The 27,043-nt window shown below is 46.9% G+C and overlaps 1 protein-coding gene across 3 annotated transcripts in view; it reads left to right on the forward strand.

Annotated features, from left to right (window-relative positions):
* The window catches only part of LOC120932444 (A disintegrin and metalloproteinase with thrombospondin motifs 2-like), a 1,658,079-nt gene that overhangs the window by 419,300 nt on the left and 1,211,736 nt on the right, over nucleotides 1–27,043 (forward strand). For all 3 annotated transcript variants that reach the window (XM_040344802.1, XM_040344801.1, XM_040344800.1), the window contains exon 4: nucleotides 14,966–15,049. In XM_040344802.1, coding sequence (XP_040200736.1) covers nucleotides 14,966–15,049 — 84 coding nt within the window. The remainder of the gene's footprint in view (nucleotides 1–14,965; nucleotides 15,050–27,043) is intronic.

Consider the following 27,043-nt stretch of genomic DNA (forward strand, 5'->3'; position numbering starts at 1 on the left):
CTCCCTGTAGTGCCAAAAGGTTCTTAATTTTATCCCCTGAGTAACAGTCTTTCGCAAGTAAGGGGGTGTCATTATGCTCTGGTTGGAACAAATCATTGTCCTCTCCCACCAAGGGTGTCAGAGGACCCGTGGGTGTGGTAATCTTGCCCCCTTTAGCAATGTCAAGCAGGACCTCCAGTGTGGTTCGTGTGATCGGTTGTAATTTAGAGGCGATCGGGTTTACGTTTGGGTGTCCATGGGGAGTACCTCAACAAACGCTTGGATAGGGATTCCTCCAAAGACACCCATGCTTTCGAACGCCTGTGGCAATGCCAATCAATTACCCTGGCCATATGAGATGCATAATAATAATGTTTAACGTTAGGTAGCCCAATCCCGCCCGCCTCCTTGGACCTAAACAACCACGACAATTTAATTCTGGGTTTACGTTGGTTCCAAATGATCCTTAAAATGGTAGAGTTCATTAAGCTGAAGAAGTGTGCTGGGATTTTTATGGGTAGGGTCCTGAAAAGGTACAGGAACCTAGGCAAGATCACCATTTTGACAATGGATGTGCGTCCAAACCAAGAAAAGCAGCCTATTCGCCACCGCTCAAGATCGGCTGTACAGCTCTTCAGGAGGGGTGGGAAGTTCGAGTCAAATATGTGCTGCAATTGTGGTGTAAGGTGAGTGCCTAAGTACTTGATAGCTCTTTCCTCCCATCTAAATTTGGATTCTGCTTTAGTTCGAGTCAGCTGTTCAGTTGGTAATGAGATGTTTATGGCCTCGGATTTAGAGTAGTTGATTTTTAAGTTGGACAAGTATCCATAGCGAGCAAACTCCTCTAGGAGATTGGGTATGCTGGTCGCGGGGTCAGCTAAAAAGAAAAGGAGATCATCCGCGTAGGCTGCCACCTTGAACTCCCCCCCCCGAACTCTAAATCCTCTTATCGCATCATTCAATTTCACAGTCCTAATGAAGGGTTCAAGGGCCAGAATAAACAGAAGCGGGGAGAGGGGACAGCCCTGTCTGGTGCCATTGCGGATGTGTACTGTGTCTGATAGAGTCCCATTTATTTTGAGTTTCGCCGTAGGGGTGCGATACAAGGCAAAAATCCATGCAAGCATACGTGGGCCTAGACCTATGTGTTCGCACACCGCCCTCAAGAAGTCCCACGCCACCCTATCAAAGGCCTTCTCCGCATCCGTGGATAGGAGAAGGCCTTCAACACTCTCGTCCTGCGCCGCCTGTATAAGAAGTAGGGCTTTGGTTACATTATCCTTCGCCTCTCTGCCCGGGACAAAGCCCACCTGCTCCAAACCTATCAGGTTCGGCAGCAGTGGGCTCAGGCGCAGTGCGAGGATCTTTGCGAATATTTTGGCATCAATGTTTAGAAGGGAGATGGGCCTGTAGCTGGCGCAGTCCATGGGGTCCTTGCCAGGCTTGGGAATTATGGCAACTTGGGCCGACAGAAATGCATACGGGATATCTCTGGGCGTAGACATGGAGTTCAAGGCAGCAGCCAACGGTTTGGTCAGTACATCGGTGAAGGTCTTATAATATATGGCCGTGTAGCCATCCGGACTCAGGCTTTTCCCATTTTTCAGTAGTTTAATTGCTTGGGTAATCTCCTAGCAGGTTATCGGCGTTTCTAGTAGCGACGCATCAGTGGTCGCTAGGGTGGGCAGTCTACTGTTGGTCAGATAGTCTCGGATAATTTGTGTTCTATCTCCATCCATGTCCTTGAGCCTATGTTGGGGAGGTAAGTCATAGAGTTTAGAGTAAAACTCCTGAAAACGGGCAGCTATGGCTTCTGTGGTCTTGTCAATTTTTCCATCACCTCGTCTAATGCCCGCGATGTCATTGGCGAAAGTGTGTTCTCTCAGAGCCCTGGCCAAAAGTTTACCTGATTTATTACCCGACTCATAGTATATTTTTTTTTGAAGAACAGCATTCGCCTCGACTTTGAGTCGAACAAATGCTGCAAATCCTTCCTGGCTTCTAATAAATCTCCTGCCGATTTTACCGTGAGTGAGTGTTTGTGTTGGGATTCCAAGGAGCGGATCAATGCCGACAGCCTGGAGATCTCCCTTTCTCTGTCTTTCTTACGTTTAGAGCCCATTCTAATCAACTCCCCCCTCAATGTGCACTTGTGGGCTTCCCATACCATAAGAGGATCTGCTCCTGGGATGGAGTTGTGCAAGAAGAATTCCTTCAAAGAGCTAGTGAGAGAGGCCAGAAGACCTGGGTCTGTTAGGAGGGAAGCATTAAGTCTCCATGTGGGTTGCTTAGGGGGCATGGACAACAGGTTCAGGCCCAGGGAGACCGGGGCATTATCTGAAATCGATTGAATCCCTATGTGTGCTGCTTCTACTGAGGATAAATTCCTCTGTGAAATGAAAAGATAGTTCAGCCTGGCATATCTGGCATGAGGGATCGAATAATGGGTGAAGTCGCGGCCTTCAGGGTTGAGAAAACGCCAGGTGTCGACCAGTTGCAGCCCCTAAAGGGCGGATTTAATTCTTTTAAGTATTCTGTAAGTAATGCAGGATTTACCATTTGAGGTATCAGTCAGAGGATTGAGCGGGAGGTTGAAATCACCGCCCAGTATGAGGCAACCCGTGGAGAACCCCTGGAGTTCCGTGGTTATCTGGTTACAAAATGATGCATGGTCTCTATTGGGGAAATATACGTTGGCTAACGTCATTGGAGTGGACCCATATGTCCCTTTTAAAAATAAAAACCTACCCCCGGGGTCACATTTCTGTTCTGTCAGGTGAAAAGGTGTGTCCCTACTCACCAATATAGACACTCCCTTCGACTTGGAGTCACTATTGGTGGCATGGAATGCCCTTGTAAAGTATGAATCAGTCAGTTTGGGTGCGTGATGTGTCTTGAAGTGCGTCTCCTGGATGAACACGAACTGGGGCTTACCTTTCTTCAGCTCACGCAGAAGGGTGGAGCGGCGTTCTGGGATATTCAGACCCCTAATATTGTGTGAGATCACGGTCGGTGCCCTTCCCAGCGAAGAGAAAGCCATTGGAGCGGTACAGGAGGAGATGGTTCAAAAGGTCAGCTGTGTTGGCAAGCACAGACAAAATCAGATTAATGCAAGTATGATGGACAGTGTCAGGCAATGTTCAAATCAATCCCTCCCTCCCTGAAGCCACCAGTCGGGGTTAGAGAGAGGAAGAGCGAGGGGAGAAAGGTGGGGTCAGAGGGGGAGGGGGGAAGAAATACAGAGAATAAATTAGTGAGAAAGAGAGAGAAGTAGGGAGCCGTACCTATGCGGCGGAGAGCAAAATAAAATGTGGGTACTTCCCCTGAGCGGGTCAGCCCACCCAGGGGTGTGTAACTCCTATATGTATAGTGTCACCTGTGTCCTTAAATTAGGAGCACCGGGACACTCTGTGGGGTTATAGGGAGACACTAGATTACACGGCAGCACTCTACCTGAGATACAATCCAACAGGGATTTCAGTTAGTAGGAAAAAATTCAAAAGAGGTAAATGGCTGCATCATTGGCAGCCGCACATATAAAAACAAAATAAAAAAGTTGTGGGTCTGGGGTCTACACAAAACAGCAAGGAGATTTATACATCCTAGTCAGCAGCAAACTATCTGGACCCTCAGACTGAGCTTAGTTCACACCCGACCTGGGTATTGAAAAAACACATTATGGTCAGAAACATATCTTAAGCAATATAAGGAAAGTTATGTGGTAGCGTTCATCAAAAAGAGGAACTTTGAAAAAAAAAAAAAAAAAAAAACGAAAAATGACCAGAAAAAAAGAAAAGAAAAACTGCAAAAAACAAAAACAAAAAAAACTGTATAAGATAGTACCATTGACAGTAACTCCCCCAGGGGGGATACATCTGTAAACTGGGTGCAGGGAAGAAGCTGTCGGAGGGGGACACCGCGGTTATCGCGGGGCAGTTTGTGGGCAAGAGACTTCAGCCCGACCTCCCTCGGCTTCTGAGTAAGGGGTATAAGTGTAAGGATCCAAGGTAGCTTTGCGAGCAGTTCATTGTCGTTCCGCGACATCAACGTTCAGCCTCTGGTGCGCGGCAGGCAAGGAAAAGTGAGTCTTCTAGGGGGGCAAAAATGTGAACTGGAAGCAGGGGGTACGTTGCTACTTCGGATCAGGAGAGCAGGTTGTTTGGTAAGTAGGGCTCTTTCGTCCTCCGAGGATGACGGAGGGGGGGGTTTCAGCAGTCCGAGTCCCCAAAGGCTGTGTAGTCAGGGCCTTTTCTGTTCACAGCAACGTTCAGCATGCGTTGCATGGTAAAAAAAGAAAAATAACAAACAAAAACGAAGAAAACCAGGAAAAGGCAGGAGGTAGGACAGAATCAGGGATGACCCTGACAGGTTCAGTCATCTTCATAGTCCAGATCAAGAGCAGCTGGGCGTCTCGGGGTCTCTATCTTGGAGCTGCCAGCCCGATTCTGCTTCTGTCGTTTGGCTTGCCGCTTCTCAGGCGTGGATTGCGGTGACCTGAGATGGACCGGGGTTAAGACAGGGTGCAGAAATTCGGCGTACCAGTCAGGGAGGTCCGTCTGTTCCAGGTCAAGTGCAGAGCAGAAATCTGGTAGGTCAGCTGGTGTACGGAGGACTTGTTGTTGGCCATTCAGGGTGACTGCTAGTGCAAATGGGAAACGCCATGAGTAGCGAATGTCCTTGTTCCGCAGCTTCTCCAGCAGGGGGCTCAACGCACGCCTGTTTTTCAAAGTTATTTGGGAAAGGTCCTGGAACAGCATTATATTTTCTCCATTGAAGGCTATATGGTCATTTCTTCTAGCCTAAGGGCCCTGTGCGCCCGTACAAAATCTATAGTTGTGTCTTCCTGTCTTTCTAGTAAACTGTTACAGACCCTCTGTAATGCCGGTATTATCTGGTCATGGCCCACTGATTCAGGGATCCCCCGTACACGCACGTTACATCTGCGTCCCCTGTTATCCAAATCTTCTATGTGTCTATTCATCTCTATTAAGTGCAGGGCCTGGGCAAGTGAGGTCTTTTCAAGCTTGTGTATTGCTTTGTCCCTCTGCTTCCCAGCAGTTTCAGCAGTGGCCATTTTGTCATTAAGCACCAGTAGGTTTGACTTTAGGTCAGTGATCGCTGCAGAGAAGGTGGATTTTATGTCTGCCGCGAACACTGACATGTCAGCAAAAGTCAGGGGGAGATCCGATCTCTTCTTACCCCTTCCTGAGTCCTCTGTGGCCGACTGTGAGTCTTCACTAAAGTCCTCCTCGTGGAGCGACGGCGCCATCTTGGATTTCAGGCTGCTGGCCTGGGCCGGAGTTTTGCTTTTAAAAAGCTCCGTGATGTCTCTCGCCGAGTGGGGTGCCGATCCGCGGCGTGTGCGAGAGTGAGGGGTGTTGTGGAGTTTCTTCCCGGGCATCTGGGTGTCGGTGGTCGGGTGGAGAGCTGTGTACGGCTGCCTATGTCAGCGGCGCTCCCTCAGTGTGCTGCCGTCTTCATCGCGCGCCAAGCCACGCCCCCGGCTACTGGTTTTTAGGCTGAGCTGTGAAAGCAGCATTATAGCTAGACTACAGCTCAGCAGTGATTTAGGTACACAGATTGTAGGTACTGCAAAGGTTATTTTTGCTAATGACAATGTCTTCCCGGAGAAAGGGTGGGGGGAGCACAGCAGGAAGTAGCGCAAGGGCGTAGCTGTCAGGGTCTGAGGATCCTAGTCATGCTTCTGCAGTGCTCTCCTCCCTTGAAAGGCCAGAGGCGACTGACCAATCTAAGCCATTAAGGCTGTCGGGTATAGTGGCTACTTCCAATGCTTCAGCCTCTGCATACGTCACTTTTAGCATCAGCATTAGCTGGTTTAGAGGGAAAAATAGCTGGCATGATTGATTCCGTCTCCCAAACAGGAAAAAAGCACTAAACATCTCCTGCTTCACCTCCTGACCTTCCAGCATTGCAACAGGAGTGGGCTGAGGATATGGAGTTACCATTGGAGGACCGGAGAGATGGTTAGGCAGATGACTCCTCTTCCGAGGAATCAGTCACTGAGGAGCCTTTTTCAGCCTATCAATCTCAAAGATTATTAGTTCAATCACTTACGAACTTGGTCCGTTCTGGAGTCATTTATTTTTTTAACAATAGATTTTTATTAAATGTCCACAGTGTACAAGTGATATGCAAAACACGTCTGACAGTATTGTACATATACAAAGTGGTATATAACAGCAAACGTACTGTAAATACAATGGTGCATTTGCTCAAGCTATGTAAAGAGACATCAGAATAAGACTGGAGGTATTCACTGTGACCAGGCTCACTAAGAGGCATACTAGCAGATAGCCCGCCTTGGACCTTGCTGACCTTGGACCTTGCTGAGGGTCCCTGGGGATAGGATGCATAGTATGTGCTACAGTAGCAACTCAGAAATTAACATTGAACTTTGAACTTCTCCTTTGGTGCACTTAGTTCACCCATGCTGGTGTTACTGTGGTTATCCTCTCATACTGTGAGTTATGGGACTCTGGAAGTGACCACAGCAATATTTGGTTCTTACCACTAGACTGTTATAATTTCTCAAGTAAGTGTCCTGGAATACAAATACGACAAATGTCATACATTGAGGAAGCCTTTTTGGATAACCTCCAAATTTCCCAGTGTTTATGAAATGTTGGGGCTTGGTTTTCTTTATAGGCAAGCATTTTTTTCCATGGTGTATTGTGCGTTTATTTTAGATATTACTGTTTCGATTTTTGGGGGCTCCTTGGAGTGCCATTCTTTTGCCAGCGTGATTCAAGCTGCAAATAGGATGTGTATGATTAATTTTCTTACTAGTGGGGGAAAGTTTTCAATACCAATGCTAAGGAGGGCAAAGGCTGGTGTTGGCACATGTTTGATACCTGTAATCTCCAGGATAAGAGCCGAAACCTCAGACCAAAAAGAACGTACTACAGTACAACCCCAGAGTTAGACGTAGTGGTGTGAGGTACCATCTGTGAAGTATTTTTTGTGTGTTTTCCCAATGATCCACACACACTGATGATTTACTATTATACTTTATGGCTGAGTGCCATTGGTGTATGGAGAATTCTGTTTGTAGTTCTTTTCCCATTTTATCATGTTGGGTATCTTTTTTTTCTTTTTTGGATTGTATCCTTTGTTCATTTTGTTTCAATAAATCGCCTATCAGAGTGCGGCAGTCCAGGAACATTTTTTTTTCCACGGATCAGCGCAGAGTCTGCACCTGTCAGTACTACAGGGCGGGAGCACAGCATAGGTCGCAGGGCTTGGAGCGGTACTCTTTTCCATTATATGCATACATATACTTATACATTTAACATTTCATACTTACATTTATCTGCTCTCTTCTCGAGCCTCCATAAAAATTCTACTTAAGGGGGTTGGAAAAAATAAATTCCATAAATAGCTTCCTTTACCTTAGTGCAGTCCTACTTCACTTACCTCATCCTTCGATTTTGCTTTTAAATGTCCTTATTTCTTCTGAGAAATTCTCACTTCCTGTTCTGTCTGTAACTACACACAGTAATGTGAGTGTGGAGAAAGCCTCTTGAGGGGGGAGGGGGCGAGCAGGCAAGTCAGGACACTCTCTACTTTGCAGATAGAGAAAGGAGCTGTGTGTTAGAGGATGTCCTGACACTCCTGCTCGCCCCCTCCCCCATCAAGAGGCTTTCTCCACACCAGGGAGAAAGCCTTGCATTACTGTGTGTAGTTAGACAGAAGAACAGGAAGTGAGTATTTCTCAGAAGAAATAAGGACAATTAAAAGCAAAATCGAAGGATGAGGTAAGTGAAGGAGGACTGCACTAAGGTAAAGGAGGCTATTTAGGGAAAAAAAAATTACCTTTACAACCCCTTTTAACATTCCATTCACCTGACACATTTACCTTGTATACATTCCTCTCCCTCCCTTAATCCAATAGTGTCATTTATCCTGACACTGTCATAGGATTTTCTATCCAGCTTGCCCATACTTTCTCTCGTATTTCTCTCCATGTCCTCTATTACAATATGTCTCCCTATACAATGACAGATTGTTATTTACAAAATTATTCCAAGGTACTATCGAGGGGGCTTCTACTTTTTTCCAATTCATGACTATCGTCTTTCTAGCATAAAACAGTAATAGGCCCACCTGTGTTCTCCTACCTACCAGGGGCGGACTGACCATTCGGTCCGTCAGGCACTGCCCGAGGGCCCGTGGTGGGGGGGGGGCCCGGGCTGGCTCAGTCCGCCCATGGAGGTGCCCGCAGCAGCGTCAGCTTCTACACAATAAAAAAAAAAAACAGAGAAAGCAGTGCCTTGGATCCCTCTAGCTAGGTTGATGTGGCTGCGCTGTTGTATGAGAGGCTCGTGAGGTGTGAGATGGATGGCTAATCAGAGCGGTGAGCCGTGCAGGGATTTACAGTGACAGGCGCCTCGGCCACCTCTCCCCCTGTGGAATTCAGCTGAGGGGGCGGGGCCGTAAGTCACTGCCGCGGAGGACTGTCTGTGAAGGAGCTGCTGGATTCGGAGGCAGAGTGAATTACACAGGCATGGCATCCACACAGACCTGCCTGTGCAGAAGCAGGTCAGTGTCATAATGAAAGCACTGTCTGTGTCTCATCTGTGTTATAAGAGCCATGCTAATTGTTACTTTACCTTCTTGCCCTGTGCTGTGTCTGTGCTTATTTACCAGGTAGCAGGTCAGGTCAGGTGCTATTCACTAGTGCACATGATGAGCCATCCATCCCGGCCAGCTCATCCCTCCCGAGCCTCTCATACAACGGCCACATCATCCTAGCTAGCAGGATTTAATGGTTCAAGGCACTGCTTTCTCGGGGGTACAGACTCTTTTTTTTTTATTGCGTATGATAAGCTGCCACTGCTGTGGGCACCTCCAGGGGCGGACTGAGCTGGCCCGGGCCCTCCCACCACGGGGCCCTCAGGCAGTGCCCCTGCACACTGATATCTGGTACACTGAATGCCACTCAGTGTATAGATATCAGTGTTATATATAGGGAATAGCACTTAGACCTGATTTACATTGAAGCAATATACCATGCGATTTGACATGTCAAATCACATGGCAATGGCACTACCCGAATCGGTGCGATGCCCCATTTGTGCCGCCGCACCGATTCCCAAAAGTAGTTTCTGTGTAACTTTAGGCAACATCTTGGTGCAATTTCCATAGACATCTGTGCAGCAACCCGCACAGACGTCTCTGAAATCACCCGCCAAATTCACACTGACATGCGGGTATGAAATTGTGCGAGTTTAGCTGAACTGTCTCACACAATTTCATTCCCGCTGTCAGTGTGAACCTGGACTAAGGCCTGATTCACATCTATGGCATTTTTTGTGCTTTTTGCATTTTGTAGATTTGCACTATAGTCCATTTATCATGGTTTCCTATGGAACACGTTCTGTAGTGCAAATCTGCAAAATACAAAAAGCACTAAGAAGTGTGCATCCAGCCTAAGTGAGTGTTATTCCCTATATATATTCCTTACATTGGTGATCAGTGAGAAGAATGCTCCTTACATTGGTGATCAGTGAGAAGAATGTCCCTTACATTGGTGATCAGTGAGAAGAATGTTCCTTACATTGGTGACCAGTGAGAAGAATGTCCCTTACATTGGTGGTCAGTGGGAAGAATGTTCCTTACATTGGTGGTCAGTGAGAAAAATGTTCCTTACATTGGTGGTCAGTGGGAAGAATGTTCCTTACATTGGTGGTCAGTGAAAATGATTTAAAGTAAATACAATTATTAAAAAAAAAATGTAAAACACACCCATAATCCCTTCACACACTCTATATAAAAAGGGTTATGTAGGAAGAGCATATGTATGTAAACAATAATGGATACATGTATAGTATCCACCAGAACATCAGAGTGAGAGCAATTCTAGGGCCATAATTATTGTATGGGTTCAGTTTTTTTTTTTTTTAATAACAAACATGTTATACTTACCTCCACTGTGCAGTTCGTTTTGCACAAAGTGGCCCCGATCATCATCTTCTGGGGTCCCACGGAGGCTCTCACGGTTCCTCCCCACAAGAGCTAACCCCCTCTGGGAAGCTCTCTCCCGAGTGGGTTACCTTGCGGGCGCACTCCTGTGTGATACACTTGGCGGCCATACCCGATAAGTGTATGACTCAGCCCCACCCCCTGGCGTGCAACAACATTAATTTGATTGACAGCAGTGGGAGCCAATGGCTGCGCTGCTATCAATCTAACCAATGAAGAGCCGATTGGAAAGCTATGCGGGAATATTGTGCTAATTTATGAAAACCTTAATTTCGAAAATCTACCATTGTTACACTTTAATGTACATTTTATTTTTCTTTAATTCCTATAATAAACATTTATTTGGAACATAGCATCCAGAAATTCTTTGAACGCATGCAATATGGGCAGTGCAATATGTAGGTAGGATTTGTGTGGATGCAGCTTGAACGTGGGCGGGGCCACATGGGCAGAGACACAGGGGGCCCCATGATCTCCTTTTGCCCGGGGGCCCCATGAGCTGTCAGTCCGCCCCTGCTACCTACCAAGATAATATTCTTCCCTACCAGTCCTAGCAGGCCAGGTATATCTCTGCCTCCTGTTGTACAACTATTGATGTCACTATAGCAATTATTCTCAGAATCTCCCTCCAGAACTCCACTATCTTTGGGCATGACCAGAATATATGCATAACATTTCCTGGAATATTTGCACAACTTCAACAGTTCTGGGGGTTTAATGGAGGGATCTTATATAGCTTATATGATGTATAGTGGCTCCTATGTATTATTTTAAATTGTATTAATTTATCTCAGAGTGATATCAATATCTGTAGTGGGAACCTCCATACTTCCTCCCAATTCTCTTCCACCAAGTCTGGAATATCCCTTCTCCAGTGTTCACTTTACTTATATCTGGAGATGTAGGCCCAGATTCACAAAAGAGATATGACGGCGTATCTCCTGATATGCCGTCGTATCTCTGTTTTAGGGTCTTCCTAACTATGCGACTGATTCATAGAATCAGTTACGCATAGTTAGCCCTAAGATCCGACAGGTGTAATTGAATTACACTGTCGGATCTTAGGATGCAATACCTCGGCCGCCGCTGGGGGGAGTTTGTGTCGTAAACCAGCGTCGGGTATGCAAATTAGTAGTTACAGCGATCCACAGCGGTTTTTCGCGTTCGCTATGTCGCTGCTAGTCTAGTTTCCCGTCGCAAAGTTAGTCGTCGTTTTTGCTGCCCTAACTTTACACAGCACACGTATGTGCTGTATAAAGTATGGCCGTCGTTCCCGCGTCGAAATTTGAAAATGTTTTGTTCTTGCGTAAGACGTCCGAGAATACAAAAGTACGCTACGCACGTCGCCGTTCGAAAAAATGACGTCACTTCGCGCAAAGCACGGCGGGAATTTTAAAACGGAGCATGCGCAGTAGGTCCGGCGCGGGAGCGCGCCTAATTTAAATGGCACACGCCGCTTTGAATTACGCGGGCCTACGTCAGAGGCCGCCAGCGTAAGTTTTCATGCAAGTGCTTTGAGAATCAGGCACTTGCGATGAAAACTTGCGGCGGTGTAACGTATCTATGATACGTTACGCCACTGCGATTCTACGTGAATCTGGGCCACTATCTTTAATAGATACGTATATAGGGTTGAAGTTGACCCAGATCCCGGCCCCCCACCCTAGGTGAATGAGTATGGGGTACATCGTACCACTACCCATTCACCGGGAGGAAAAGTGTCAAAAAAATAAACACACTACACAGGTTTTTAAAATAATTTATTAGTCAGCTCCGGGGATCTTCTTCCGACTTCTCCGCTCTCCGGGGGTCTTATCTGCTCTCTTCTTCTGCTCTCCGCACTCCCCTGTTCTTCTCCCGCTCTCCGGTGCCTTCTTTGGGGCTGGCTGCCGCTATCTTCTTTGAAGCTCTTTTACTAGCGGTGGCCAGCCTGGTCTTCCTCGTCGCCTTCTTCCCTCTTCTTTTCTTCCGATGTTGACTTGACGCTCCCGCCCGCTGTAATGGCGGGTGTGCGGTGCACGATGATTTATACTGGCCTCTTATAACGTCACAGTCCCAGCATGCTCCGGGTGTTGATGACATAAAGGGGCGGGGTAATTATGTTGTCACCACCCGGAGCATGCTGGGACTGTGACGTCATAAGAGGCCTATATAAATCGTTGCGCACCGCACACTCGGCATTACAGCGGGAGGGAGCATCGAGTCAACATCAGAAGAAAAGAAGAGGGAGGAAGGCGACAAGTAAGACCAGGCTGGCCGCCGCTAGTAAAAGAGCTTCAAAGAAGATAGTGGCAACCACCCCCGAAGAAGGCACCGGAGAGCGGGAGAAGAACCGGGGAGCGCAGAAGACCCCCAAATTCGGAAGAAGACCCCCGGAGCTGACTAAGGCTGGGTTCACACTACGGTTTTCCCGTCCGTCAGCCGCATACGATTTATATGAAAAACCGTATGCGGCTGAAACGGACGGGAACGTATGGAACCGCACATATGTGCGTTTTCCATTGACATTAATGTTAAAGGAAAACGTATGCGTTTGCCATACTGTTTTAAAAACGACCGCAAAACCGTGGTTGAACACGGTTTTGCGTACGTTTAAAAAACGTTTTGCCAGCAAATCGTACGCACCCGGATGCATCTGAGTGCATACGATTTGCAATGCATTGTCTATCTATACGTTTTCCCGTCCGGGCCCGTACGTTTTCAATACTGAAATCGTATGCGGCTGACGGACGGGAAAACCGTAGTGTGAACCCAGCCTAATAAATGCTTTTAAAAACCTGTGTAGTGTGTTTATTTTTTCCTCCCAGTGAATAGGTAGGGGTACAATGTACCCCATACTCATTCACCTAGGGTGGGGGGCCAAGATCTGGGGGCAAGGTGCTTTGGGGTGGGGGACACAGCACCCCCCTGCCCCAAAGCACCAACCCCCCCCCATGTTGAGGGCATGCAGTGTTGTGTTGTGCCTAAGGACAAATTTTTCTGCCCCCCACCACCCCTAAAATAATCGACATATTGTTGCCACACAGCACATGCGCAAGCAGTATTAAATTACTTTTTTCTTATAATAATCTTATGTTGTGCAGGGACATTTATAAACACGTGCCACTACTATAGACACACAGCAGGTGTGATATTTAAAGGAATTTTTCATTTTTTTTTTTCACTTTAAGCATCATTAAAATCGCTGCTCCGGAAAAAAAGGCAGTTTTTAAAACTTTTTTTTTCATTGATACATGTTCCCTGGGGCAAGACCCGGGTTCTGAAAGATGTTTTCCAACATTAAATTGAATATTGGTCTTTAAAATGAGCGTTTTTGAATTCGAACGTTATATAGACTTCAATGGGGTTCTAAATGTTTGCGTGAACCCGCGGTCTGTTTGAACGTTCTGGTGCGAACCGAGCGCGGGTATGTTCGGCTCATCCCTAGTCAGCATTCAGATGGGAAGAAAGCCAGATGTTGGGTATGCTTGGTTACATACCTGTTCAGTCCTCCTGAGCCCAGGGAATATGCTTCCCTTAATCTATTATCCTTTAATGGGTTTTTCCTTTTCACCATGGCTATGACAAACAAATAAAAAGGGGACCCACAAGGATTATCTTTCAGGAAGCTTTTTTTCTAAATTGTTCTCCTGAACAGACTAGTGGTTTAAAACCAGATGTTCTTTTGTTGACCAAAGTAGTTCCTTGTTTCACAGAACAAATCTGATTAATCTTTTTGGTGGTCCTATGCAGCAGTTACAGACATTATAGACCACAATTGCTAGAAGGTTGACACAGTCAATCTTTCTATCTAAAAAAATTCACAGGCTCTCAGATTTTATCTTTAAGAGCCTATGCCACCTAGATCCTGCATCCAAAGAGAAGGAGGGGACATAGGTGGAGCAGACCTGCAGGTCAGTTACATGATCCAGCTAGGATACCTTCATCACACACTAGGGAGTGGAGGTGAACAAATTCAAGTCAGAATCTGACATTTAGCAGAAAGGCCTTGCAGGCAGGGGTCCCACCCTAAAGTAGGCCTGTGGTTCCTTTATTATCCTCTCAGGTGTGCCGTCCTGGAAGGTGATAGGAGAAAACCTACATTAGACTTACCGGTAACGGTATTTCTATGAACCTTCCAGGACGGCAGGCCTACTTCCTGCCCTATGTGGAGGGAAAGATGAGCTAAACACTAGGTGGTAAGTACATATATGGAACAATGTCCCTTGTGAACCAGTTCGGGATTACTTTATTACATACTGGGGCTCAAGGGGAAGGGTGGGGACTTATAACAAGCTGTCAACTGATTGTGTTTCCTATGGGGAGGAGCCCTCATCTCTCAGGTGTGCCGTCCTGGAAGGTTCGTAGAAATACCGTTACCGGTAAGTCTAACGTAGGTTTTTACAATCTATTCAGTGTAACTCCAGACCCTATTTAATCTATACAAAGAGGGAAAGGTGGCACACTACAAGCTATAGACTGGGAAGAATCACTCATGTTTTGGCCACACCCATTTTAGCCACACCCACTTTTTGGCAATGCCCACACTCAAATTTTCTGGCGTGCTGCATGCCACATCGACCCCACCACTTTTCCTTCTGGCACCTGCACAGCACCCCCAAAAATGTTGGTCTGGAGCCACCCCTGCTTCGACTTTAAGTTGCACAGATGTGAACGGTACTCTTTGGACCCCAAAGTCGCATGCCAAATCGCCCCCCATGTTTCCCCAAAGTCACAGGACAAGTCGCACAAGTGTGAATGGGGCCTTAACATCACTTTGTGCAGTGTGATGCAGCATGTTACTACAACTGGTGAAAGTGTTATGATCAACATGACTGTCGCTTGTCAAAATGTGTTTTTATGTAAACAATTAAAGTAGTGAAAAGGATAAAAATTGCACAATAAAAAAAAAAAACGAAAAAAAAAAAAAAACATTAGAATGTTTCCCGAAATATGTTTTTCATCAGAACCTTCTCTTTTAATCTCAATTTACATTGTTTCACAGGTGAATGAAATCTACCATGATGAGTCATTGGGGGCCCACATTAATGTTATCCTTGTGAGAATAATAATGCTGAGTCACAGCAAAGTAAGTATACTGGGGAAAAAGTAAGAAATTCATATGATTAAATATGTACATTCATAAGTAAATTGTTTCAGTATATTTAAAAAAAAAAAAAGTCTACCACTTAACCGTATAATTTGACTCGCTGAGCAAGACTGATTTACATAAAGGACATCCAAGCAGTGAAAATTTGCCATAAAGTATAGAGTAATGACTATTTTTCAGGTTCACATGAGCATGTGAATGCAATCCCTGAAAGTGGACCTACAGTAAAGTCAAAATGTGCAGATTTGCTGTTATAGGCAACAGCTTTAAATGTTAATTGTACGTAACCATAATGTCATTACTATGCTGCTTGCTGTAGAAGAGTCTGTACTACACTCACCTCCCTGCTTCTGCTTCAACAATTTTATGTGTGATATCCTGTTCTGCTTCTTGGATATTCTTCACAAATTAGCAGATTGCCAGTCGTCAGAGAGGCAGTTCTGATATGTGGAATCAAAGATGGCTCTACAAAGATTTCCACCCCTTCATAGAAAGACGGTGCAGAACAACACACATACTACATTTGAGAGCACTAAAACAAATGTACAGAAGTCCTTATTATATAATAAAATAGATTTGTAGCAAAAAGTGACTGTGCAGACTGAGGATGGGGGAGGGGCCTGAGAATGAGAGAGGCATACCTCCCAATTTTCAGAATGAGGGACACTTGAGGGAGGACTGATGGTGCGATACGTGCACTGTGGCAAATGCCGGTGTGGTCAAACTTAACAGTGAAGGGGCTTAATGGGCGTGGTTAAACGAAACCCAGGTTTACTTGTACCTTTAAAATATGCTTTGATTGCTGTGCCACAAAAAATAAAAAGCTTCCATTACAAATGGTTTTGCATAAACTATGGAAGTGTGTGTTACACAAAGTGTGGAAGGATTCAGGAATGCATTACGTACATGGTTCAGGAGTGTGCTATGTACAGAGTGCCTTGTTCAGGAGTATGATATGCACAGGTAGTTGGTTTTTGGAGTGCTTTATTTACAGAGTGCAGGGATCAGGAGAGCACTAGGTACAGACTACAGATTTCTGGAGTGCATTTTGCATAGGGAGCAGTGTTCAGGATTGTGTTATGTTCAGGGTTCTGGAGTGTTATGTACAGAGTGCTGGGCATAGTGTGTGGTTCTGGAGTGTGTTATGTACATAGTGAAGCGTTCAAAAGCTCTAGGTACAGAGTGCAGCCATCCATCCACATCTCGCTATTGCCTCTGCCCTCATCTCCCCTCCCACAAGCTTCACCATCTTCCACTTATTTACCTTTGTAAAAGCAGCACCTTTTCTGTAGATGGCTCTTCTATCCACTGCAGACACAGTTTCCTGTTCTGTTTCAGTGCACTGGGTGCACACTCATTTTAAGCTCCTAATTCAGTGGCGGCTGGTAAAGGTTTAAGATAGTGGGGCGCCAGACCCCGCCATTCCTTATTGACCACTCTCACTTCTCAGAAGCCCTGCCCCTATAGACTCCATCCACTCCATTTCCTTTATTCCACTTGCTTGAACACATTCTCCCAGTATAGCCCATAATATGGGAATGTTATGGGACATACTGTGATAGACACCCTACGGGATGTACTGAGAGACATCTTATGGGATATGCTGAGTGAGAGAGACCCCCCCACCACCACCATCACCTTATATGTAATATATACTGAGTGACCCCTATTATGGGATATAATGAGATAACCCCTATAATAAAATTGGGGGTCTCAGTATATCCATACTAGGGGGTCACAGTATATATTCCATAATAGGGGGTCTCTTACTCTCAGTATATCTCATATTAAGGTGTCTCTCAATATATATCCCATAATAGGGGTTTAGTGGCCCTATTACGGAATATACTGAAAGACACCTGTAACGGAATGACCCGTGACACCCAAAGACTTTGTGAGGATGGGGGATACTCCTGTGTCAGCGTCACTGATAACTCTTGGGTCTGAGTCCACTCTGTGCCCTTTGGGCATGGAGTGGCAAGTGAATCATAATTCATGTATTACATGAGATTTGACATCACGGACAGTTCATATTGCAGGATCTTGAGAGACTACAAGATGTTGGTTAATTGTGACCCCAACCAGTCAATATTCTATGACTCAGTCTAGTGACATGCTAATTGCGTCAGGGCCTGGGAGACAGTCCATTGTCCTTGTATAAAGGTGTTGTAATGGACAGGTGTTAATCCCAGGTCTGCTCTCAGAACTATAATTATGCAAGCTAAAAACTGTTTATGTGTGATAACACTGTCTCTGTATGCGGAGACGAAACGTCTGCCTAGGAGACGGAGTGGGTGAAGGTTTTGTTGTTATTAAAGAATGTTTAGTAATTAGCCTTAGTGTGTGATGGGGGGGACGGGACAGTTTGATTGTTCCTGTAAATTCTATGACCTGTTGTACTATATAAAAAGCTGAGAAGAAATCATTAAAGAAATCATTACATTTGGAACAAGTACAGAGCTGCGTGTCTCGTCTTGATTCTGGGAAATTGATATTGATCGGGTCCTGTCTGTTGGAGTGTCGATAAGCTGTCGTGACTGGGATGGAAAGTCGTAAACGGTGGTGACCGTTACAGTGGTGGCACAGCAGTGGGATAATTCCATCGCTTAAAGGACGGCGACAAGGACACAGGACGATGGAGACGCTGTATGAGCGGCTGAAGCTCTCTTCCCTCAAGGACTTACTGGAGAGCCGGGCAGATCGGCCAGCAACCGTAAGAGAAGGGACATTATCACACAACTTGTCGAAATGGATAGAGCTGAGAGGTCCAGCATAACAACCTAATCCTCCACCGGAGATCATAGACCGGGTTATAGCGGCTGTGGATGCCACTAGGCTAGAGCAAAGAGGTGCTGCAGCAGCAGAAGTCACAACAGCACCAACTGAATAGAGGGGAGAGGTACAGATGCCAGTCACCATGGAAGTGGAGTTCCAGGGAGCCGGGGCAATTGGCCCCTCTCCCCAGCAACAAGCTGTGGTGGTAAAGCATTTACCCCCAGCTGAATCCCTGGCAGCAGGGCAGGATGATACTGGCTGCGGCACATGGCTGCAGCTTGAGCTGACATCGGGGGATGGGACTGTGGTCTCCCCCCAAAGCGACCCAGCAGAAGAGCTGGCAACAGAGCAGAGCGCCACCAGCCTCTGCTCTCACCTAGCAGGAGAGGGAGTTCCTGTGGGAGTGGATGGGACTGTGGTCTCCACTCAAAGCGACCCAGCAGAAGGGCTGGCAACGGAGCAGAGTGCCACAAGCCTCTGCTCTCACCTAGCAGAAGAGGGAGTTCCTGGGGCAGTGGATAGGACTGTGGTCTCCACTGACACAACCCCAGAAAATGGTGCGTCACAGAGACAGGGGGATGTCGGCTTTGCTTTGCAAGCATCAGGGGATTTTCTACTACCAGTGGATGGGACTTCAGTCTCCACTGGAATACCCCAGGAATGGTGGCCAGTTGGCCCAGATCCCCAACCACATGATGGACTGAGCCCAGTCATCCTGTCTTCTCTCCAGCGGCTGAAAGGACTCCAGGGAGAAGGGCCAGTCCAGGCCTCTTCCCAGCGGCAGGCAGATTCTCTTAGAGAGACAAAGGTTGGCTGGGTGAGTAATGCTTTGTTTGGAGCAATTTATTTGGGGTACGGTATGGATACCAGCATTGGAGGACTGGATCTACTGACTGACTTCGGAGTCAACCCGTTCGGGGTCTCCTCCTGTGTCAGTCTCCCACCGAAAGGGGAGAGATGTAACGGAATGACCCGTGACACCCAAAGACTTTGTGAGGATGGGGGATACTCCTGTGTCAGCGTCACTGATAACTCTTGGGTCTGAGTCCACTCTGTGCCCTTTGGGCATGGAGTGGCAAGTGAATCATAATTCATGTATTACATGAGATTTGACATCACGGACAGTTCATATTGCAGGATCTTGAGAGACTACAAGATGTTGGTTAATTGTGACCCCAACCAGTCAATATTCTATGACTCAGTCTAGTGACATGCTAATTGCGTCAGGGCCTGGGAGACAGTCCATTGTCCTTGTATAAAGGTGTTGTAATGGACAGGTGTTAATCCCAGGTCTGCTCTCAGAACTATAATTATGCACGCTAAAAACTGTTTATGTGTGATAACACTGTCTCTGTATGCGGAGACGAAACGTCTGCCTAGGAGACGGAGTGGGTGAAGGTTTTGTTGTTATTAATTAAAGAATGTTTAGTAATTAGCCTTAGTGTGTGATGAGGGGGGGGGGGCAGTTTGATTGTTCCTGTAAATTCTATGACCTGTTGTACTATATAAAAAGCTGAGAAGAAATCATTAAAGAAATCATTACATTTGGAACAAGTACAGAGCTGCGTGTCTCGTCTTGATTCTGGGAAATTGATATGGATCGGGTCCTGTCGGTTGGAGTGTCGATAAGCTGTCGTGACTGGGATGGAAGGTCGTAAACGGTTGTGACCGTTACAACACCCTAAGGGGATATACACACACACACAAACACAATATGACACACACTCGGGGGCCATCATATTGGCAACATGAATATTACCCTTTTTTTAAAAGGACACAACCTATAAGGCAGCCAGGTATTAGACGGATTGAAATGACAACATCCACACATATACAGGAGAAAGTTACCTTGCCCAAGCGCTTACACTCCCCACGATAGAGGGTCCCTCGGTGGGTATAGAGGCACACCTCCACACCAGTACTCAGCAATGACATGTGTGGTAAGCCATGATGCAATGTGTTTTCTAGTGCTAACAGATATTGGAGCATTCAGATGCCCAGGCTGAGTCAGATTCAGGCTGCACTGTTCTCAAACTGAGGACCTGGATCTGAACTGCAGAAGCCCATTATCAATACACTTGGCAGCCACTAGAAACCACCACAACAAGATTGCCTACCAGAGTGCACCCACCCGGTACTCATAGGGGGTGGGGAAAACATACATGTCAGCCTACTCCATCCCTTCTACAAGCACAGGAGCACTGTGCCCCCTCCATCATTAATTGTACTTCCATGCAAATACGGTAGCAGAGTGTTTAGCTTATGTGCTTGGTTTAAACGTTTCATTGTTTAGAGCTCGGACAACACAGAGTTAAATGGCATGGCCATAAATTAACTTCAGATTATCTGGATATACTGAATGCCTTGCGGGATACCCATGTGTGATGTGTTGAGAGATGTCTGCAATCAGTGGGGGACTTGGCCGATTCCCCCATACACTCACTGTTACTTATGACTCTTTTTGTCACCTTTATTTCCTGCACACAATCCTCCTCCTTACAGGCTACCAGCTTCCCTCCCCAAACAAAGTTTTATAAGATCAGCTCCACTTACCTCCCTCCCTGCATGTCAGTGTCAGCAGCGACTGGCAGTGGTCCTGCTCTGCACTTAGCTCCTTCATCATTCCACTGGGGTTTTGGTAGGGGTATCTGAACGAAGAGGCTACAGAAGGAACAGGCAGGGAGAGAGGTGACATAAATGAGATGTGGGGTGTCTAAATACACACAGGTGACCAATCTCATAGAAGATGAGCAGACAGAGCCACAGCGGTGGAAGCCATACCTCCCAACGTTTGAGCTTTAGAATGAGGGACACTTGAGGAAGTAAGTAACCTTGCATAGCACGCTGTGGCAAATGTGGGCATGGTCAAACTTCTGACAGTGGGAGGAGCTTAATGGGCATCATTAAACAAAACTTGGGCTTCCTTGTACCTATAAAATATGCTTTTATTATTGTTCCACAAGCAAGGGACTCATGGATACATAAAAGGCCCAGCACATTAATAAAAAAAAAGGAAAAAAGCATGCAGTGTTTGGAGTGCATTACATACAGAGGGCAGGGTTGTAGGATGAGCTATATACAGAGTGCAGGGTGTAGGATGAGCTATATACAGAGTGAAAGGTTGTAGGATGAGCTATGTACAGAGTGCAGGGTTGTAGGATGAGCTATGTACAGAGTTTTAGGATAAGCTGTGTACATAGTGCAGGGTTGTAGGATGTGTGTGTGTGTGTGTGTGTGTGTATGAAGTGCTAGCAGTTTAGCTAAGCTAACATTCAACCGCTGGGCATGTGGATGGCTGAGAACTTATTTTGCCGCTACAGCAGCTGGGGCAAGGCAATTTGCCTGGTACAATCTGACGTTGATGTACCTATAGTAGATTGCCTGCAAGTACTTGGCTGTGACACACTTAATTCTACACCTTTAGTCCTATCAGTGCAGGCTTCAGAGAGGACTGAGGGTATAGTGGGGTTGGAGATCCCAGCTGATGAGGAGCAAGGAGAGGTCTGCTTTGTTCTTTGGTGTGGGTCTTTGAGGTATGTTTGCCAACAAACTGCATGGCAGGTCGACATATGTCAGGTCAAGCATGTGGTGCCCAAGCGGGTGATGTTTTGGCAACGCGAGATACGCTTGAGACATATGGTGCAAATAGCAGCGGTGCGATCTGATGCACTTGTCTCAAAAAAGGCCCACACCAAAGAACTTTTGGAATAACGCGCAGAGACAGCAGCGCCCTGCACATGCAGAGCTCTGCGTTGTGATGCAGTCAGTGTGCTGTCCTTAAGCTGGCCCCTGGAGGGCATCCTGCCTCGTTGGAGATGTGCCTGCTCCTCCTCCTCCTCTCTCCAATCAGGCACCCATGTGGAGTCAGTGACCTCATCATCCCCTCCCTCCTCATCACTGTAGAAATCCTGGCAGTATGCTGCAGCTGGGGTAACATGACTGCCAGATTGCTGTCCTTCTTGGGCACCCCCTCTCTTTGTGCTCAAGTTACTGCCTTCCTCTAGCTGTGTACCATCATCAGAGCCTTCAAAACGCTGCGCATCCTCCTGCAGCATGTACCCAACACTGTGGTCAAACAGTTCGGGCGACTCCTCAGGAGGACATGGTAGGGCTAGGGAAAGAGTGACTGATGCCATTGAGCAGAGGGAAGAGGCCACATTGGTAGCTGCTTTGCCAGACAAAGTACCCTGAGCCTGGGTGAGAGAGGATGAGGAGGATGAGGACGACTTGTTCATCCACTCTACCAAGTTTTCAGCATGTTGCGGCTCAACACAGCCAGCTGCCGAAAAAAAGGACTAGCGTGTCCCATGGCCATGTGCTGATGAGGATGCACCGTGTCCACGACCAGCACTGTTGCCTCTAGACGCAGAGCCTGCTTGCCCTCTTTTATATGCTTGTGACTCTCTGCCTCTCCTTGTTGTCCTTCCAGGCACACTAATGACCTGCAGGGAGATGTAGCTGCACAAATACTGACAATACCTTCTGATCACATTTTGTCCAACAGTCAGTGGTGGAGTAGGACGCTCCGGACCTTCCGCTTCGAGTCTGCTCTCACCTAGGGACCAGACAGACAGACTGCTAGGCAGGCAGGTTCCTGCAAACCCCTTGCTGCACGAGACAACCGCAGCTCCTTCCTCCCCTTGGGCCCCCTCTTCTCCGCAGGTAAGACCCTGTCTCTCAGGGCTACCCACCCCCTGGAACCATTGACGGACGTCCTTTTCAGGACAGCCGTTACATCGGCCCCACACTGCGGCTCTCCCCCTCGCCTTTACCCTGCATCGTCCCCCACACTGCCACCCACAACTGAGGCATCCTCCCCCCGCCACCTCCCTGCCTTAGTTCCGACATTTTTCGGCGCTTTCTCCGCATCCGCACCAGCCTAGCCCATTTCGCGGCCGCCGCGTCTTAGGAAAGACCGCGGCTTCAGCCGCGGCCTAGCGGTGCGCCGCACATACGCCCAGCAATTGCTATCAAACCACCCAGAATTTCCCAGAATACCCCCCCTTACCCCTGAAGGACCCCATCCTCCACCGATTAGCAACCTAGCTCAGCACTGCCAGCAAATCACCCAGCTGACAGCCCCCCAGCCTGGGTCCTGTGTCTCGGTCGGCGGTCATCTTGGTACACCCCAGAAACAGAGACACATCTCACCCCCTCTTCCTCCTCCACAACCAACTATACTTGATCCAGGGTTTTGTCCGATCGCCTTCCAGGGATCAGGAAGGAATTTTTTTCCCTGCCGCAGCACATTAGCCCAGCACGGCCAGGGTTTTTTTGCCTTCCTCTGGACCAAGCCGAGAGAGATAATTCAGTGAATCTTCCCTCCATCGTCACTTAAACACCCTCACCCCCCCCCCCAGCGACTGGCGACTATGGCCAATGAGCGATACTCTGCAGAAACTATTTGGGATCTGAGGCGATTCACCACAGTATTACCAGCCGTCACCAAAAAAGCCTTAAAAATAGAGAAACTTTTGAGGGTCGATCGACGATCGACTATCAAAAGTTTCAGCCATTCACCCCAGCTTAAGCACATATCATGTGCTTTGATCAACACAAGATCGGCAGTAAAACACTGATTAGAAATCCATGATTTCATACTACAATACGATCTAGACTGCCTCTTTATTACAGAAAGCTGGCTCTCAGCCGACTGCAACACCATTCTCGGAGAACTGGTGCCAGAAAACTATCGTATTATAACGGAAAACAGAATAGGGCAAAGAGGAGGAGGCCTGGCGGTGATCCACAAGATTCACCTTGCAATCACTAAGCCAGTCCTTCAAAATCCTCTTCCATTCATGGAAACCCTTACTCTTCAATTGCAAACAAACCCCCAGGAGACTGTCCACATTCTTCTTTGCTATAGGCCACCCGGACCAAAATCACAGCTTCTACCATCATTGACAGAGTTTTTCTCCACTTATACCCTTAACAGCAAACACCTTTTGCTGCTCGGGGATTTCAATCTCTGGGCCAACTCCTCACAGGATCCCGTTGCCGACGCCTGTATTGATCACCTGGAAGGATTAGGGCTACAGCAACTAGTATGTGGGCCCACACATGCTTCAGGTCACACGCTCGACCTAATTTTCAGACAAAATCTGAAAATAAGCATTTTGGAAAATGAACCATTGCCATGGACTGATCACCATGCAATTAAATTCACGATCTCCAAAATACCCCCATTGATAAAAATACCCAAGCCGGTGACAATACACTGGACTAGATCTCAGAAGAAGCTCCATTCGGAACTCTTCAAATCTACCTTGGGAAATCAAATAAAATCAATCCATCCACATCAAACAGCCTCAGATACACTGGAGGCCATAAATGCAGCCCTATTACAGTCGGCCGACTTAGTAGCACCGAAACGCAAAGCACGTATCCGGAAAAACAAGTCCGGCTGGTTCAACAACCAGCTGTCGCTACTGAAGCAAGAGCACAGAAGGGCGGAAGCCGCCTGGAAAATAAGTGCTTCAGAGGAAAACCTCATCATCTACAAGGCAATAACAAGAACGTACCATAAAGAAATCTTCAAAGCCAAGAAACATCATTTTTCTATGGCTATCAACAGCGCCTTAAACCGCCCCTGCGAACTCTTCAAGATGGTCACCCAGACCATGAATCCAGGATGCCTTGAAGCCCCCAATTCAGATACCCAAGAATTCTGCAATGAATTGTCGGATTTCAATTGAGGGAATCCGGGAAAGCATTCGGCAAAACAATACCCCCCTCAACCCCCCCCTCAATCAACCATATAACACCCATGAAAACTTTCCACAATCAGCAAAGTTCACTCTGGAACCCACCTCCATCGATGCCACAAAAACTATCATTGGTACTTTGCGAAACAGCACAGCACCTAATGATATTATCCCCACTAAACTGCTGAAGGAATGTGCCGACATCCTGGCACCACCTATCATGCAGCTTATAAACCAGTCATTTAAGGAAGGCATAGTACCCTCCTTGCTGAAAGAGGGTACAATCCAGCCCATCCTGAAAAAACCTACCCTGCACCCCAAGGACCCAACTCACCGCTGTCCCATAACATGCCTAAACATTCTCTCCAAGGTAATGGAGAAAGTAGTGGTACAACAGCTGCAACAGTATCTAGATACCCATAATCTACTTGATCCACTTCAATCAGGTTTCCGTCCCGGACACGGGACAGAAACAGCATTACTCAAAATATGGGACGACGCTCTTGAGGCCGCATACGAAGGAGAATCTTGTCTCCTGGTTCTGCTGGACCTAAGCGCAGCCTTTGACAGGGTAGACCACAAACTTTTACTGACGCGGCTGGCTGAGGTAGCCAGAGTCGCAGAAGGAGTTTTACCATGGTTTTCCTCCTTTTTGGAAAACCGATCACAAACAGTGAAATTGGGACCTTTTATGTCTGAAAAGCGCACGGTCTCATGTGGAGTCCCCTAAGGATCCCCCCTGTCACCGGTGCTGTTCAACATCTATCTTCGCCCTCTCTTTGAAATCATCAGTAGCCAAGAACTACTCTATCACTCATATGCAGACGACACGCAACTGTATTTTCGCATCTGCAACAAAAAGGATTATCATCTCAGTTTAGAGAAATGTGCCTCTGTAACCACTAGCCGACCGCGCACCGCCGTTCTACGTTGGCAGGTCGGCTCGGCTGGGCGAGAGCACGTAGTATAACGTCCTCTCTCTCAGCTGCCACTAGGGGCGCGGGCGTGCCCCCGCTCGCCCCCAACTCCCGTGCGTGTGCCCGGCGGGCGCGATCGCCGCCGGGCACACGCGATCGCTCGGTACAGATCGGGGGCCGGGAGCTGTGTGTGAACACACAGCTCTCGGTCCTGTCAGCAGGGGAAATGCTGATCTTCTGTTCATACAATGTATGAACAGAGGATCAGTGTTTCCCCTAGTGAGGCCACCCCCCCCCCACAGTAAGAACACACCCAGGCATACTTAACCCCTTCCCCGCCCCCTAGTGTTAACCCCTTCACTGCCAGTGGCATTTTTATAGTAATCCAATGCATTTTTATAGCACTGATCGCTATAAAAATGCCAATGGTCCCAAAAATGTGTCAAAAGTGTCCGCCATAACGTCGCAATACCGAAAAAAAATCGCTGATCGCCGCCATTACTAGTAAAAAATATATATTAATGAAAATGACATAAAAATACCCCCTATTTTGTAAACGCTATAACTTTTGCGCAAACCAATCAATAAACGCTTATTGCGATTTTTTTTACGAAAAATATGTAGAAGAATACGTATCGGCCTAAACTGAGGAAAAAAAATGTTTTTTTATATATTTTTGGGGGATATTTATTACAGCAAAAAGTAAAAAATATTCATTTTTTTCAAAATTGTCGCTCGATTTTTGTTTAATAGCGCAAAAAATAAAAAACGCAGAGGTGATCAAATACCACCAAAAGAAAGCTCTATTTGTGGGAAAAAAAGGACGCCAATTTTGTTTGGGAGCCACGTCGCACGACCGCGCAATTGTCTGTTAAAGCGACGCAGTCCCGAATCGCAAAAAGTACTCTGGTCTTTGGGCAGCAATATGGTCCGGGGGGTAAGTGGTTAATAGAAAACTGGATGACTAAGAGTTATCTTAAACTCAACAGTTCCAAAACAGAACTTCTCCTGTTTTACGCCAGTCGTAAGAGTCAACTAGCAACAACCTTGACACCTCCGCCCATTCTGGGCCAAATCATCAGCCCTAGCTCCAAAGTCAAAAGTCTCGGGGTCATCTTCGACACCTACATGACAATGGATGCACAAATAGGGTCAGTAGTCAGCGGATCTCACCATCTGTTACGCCTACTATGCAGACTTATTCAATTTATCCCCAAAGACGACGTAGCAGTCGTGGTGGGAACAATTGCGAACTCCAGACTGGATTATGCAAATGCCCTTTACCTCGGACTCCCAAAGTACCAAATCTCTTGTCTGCAAGTCGTTCAGAATACGGCCGCCAGACTTGTGACTGGGAAAAAAAAACATGGGAATCAATCTCACCTTCGTTGAGAACCCTTCACTGGCTGCCAGTAAAGGACAAAATTGCTTTTAAAGCACTCTGTCTGACCCATAAGTGCATCCATGGGAAGGCTCCGCAATATCTTTGCGACAAGATAGAACCCCACAATTCCAATCGCGTCCTGCGATCCACCGACCAAAATCTGGTCAAGGTACCCATAGCCAGATACAAG

This window comes from Rana temporaria, chromosome 3, assembly GCF_905171775.1.
Source record: "Rana temporaria chromosome 3, aRanTem1.1, whole genome shotgun sequence".
NCBI classification, from domain to species: domain Eukaryota; kingdom Metazoa; phylum Chordata; class Amphibia; order Anura; family Ranidae; genus Rana; species Rana temporaria.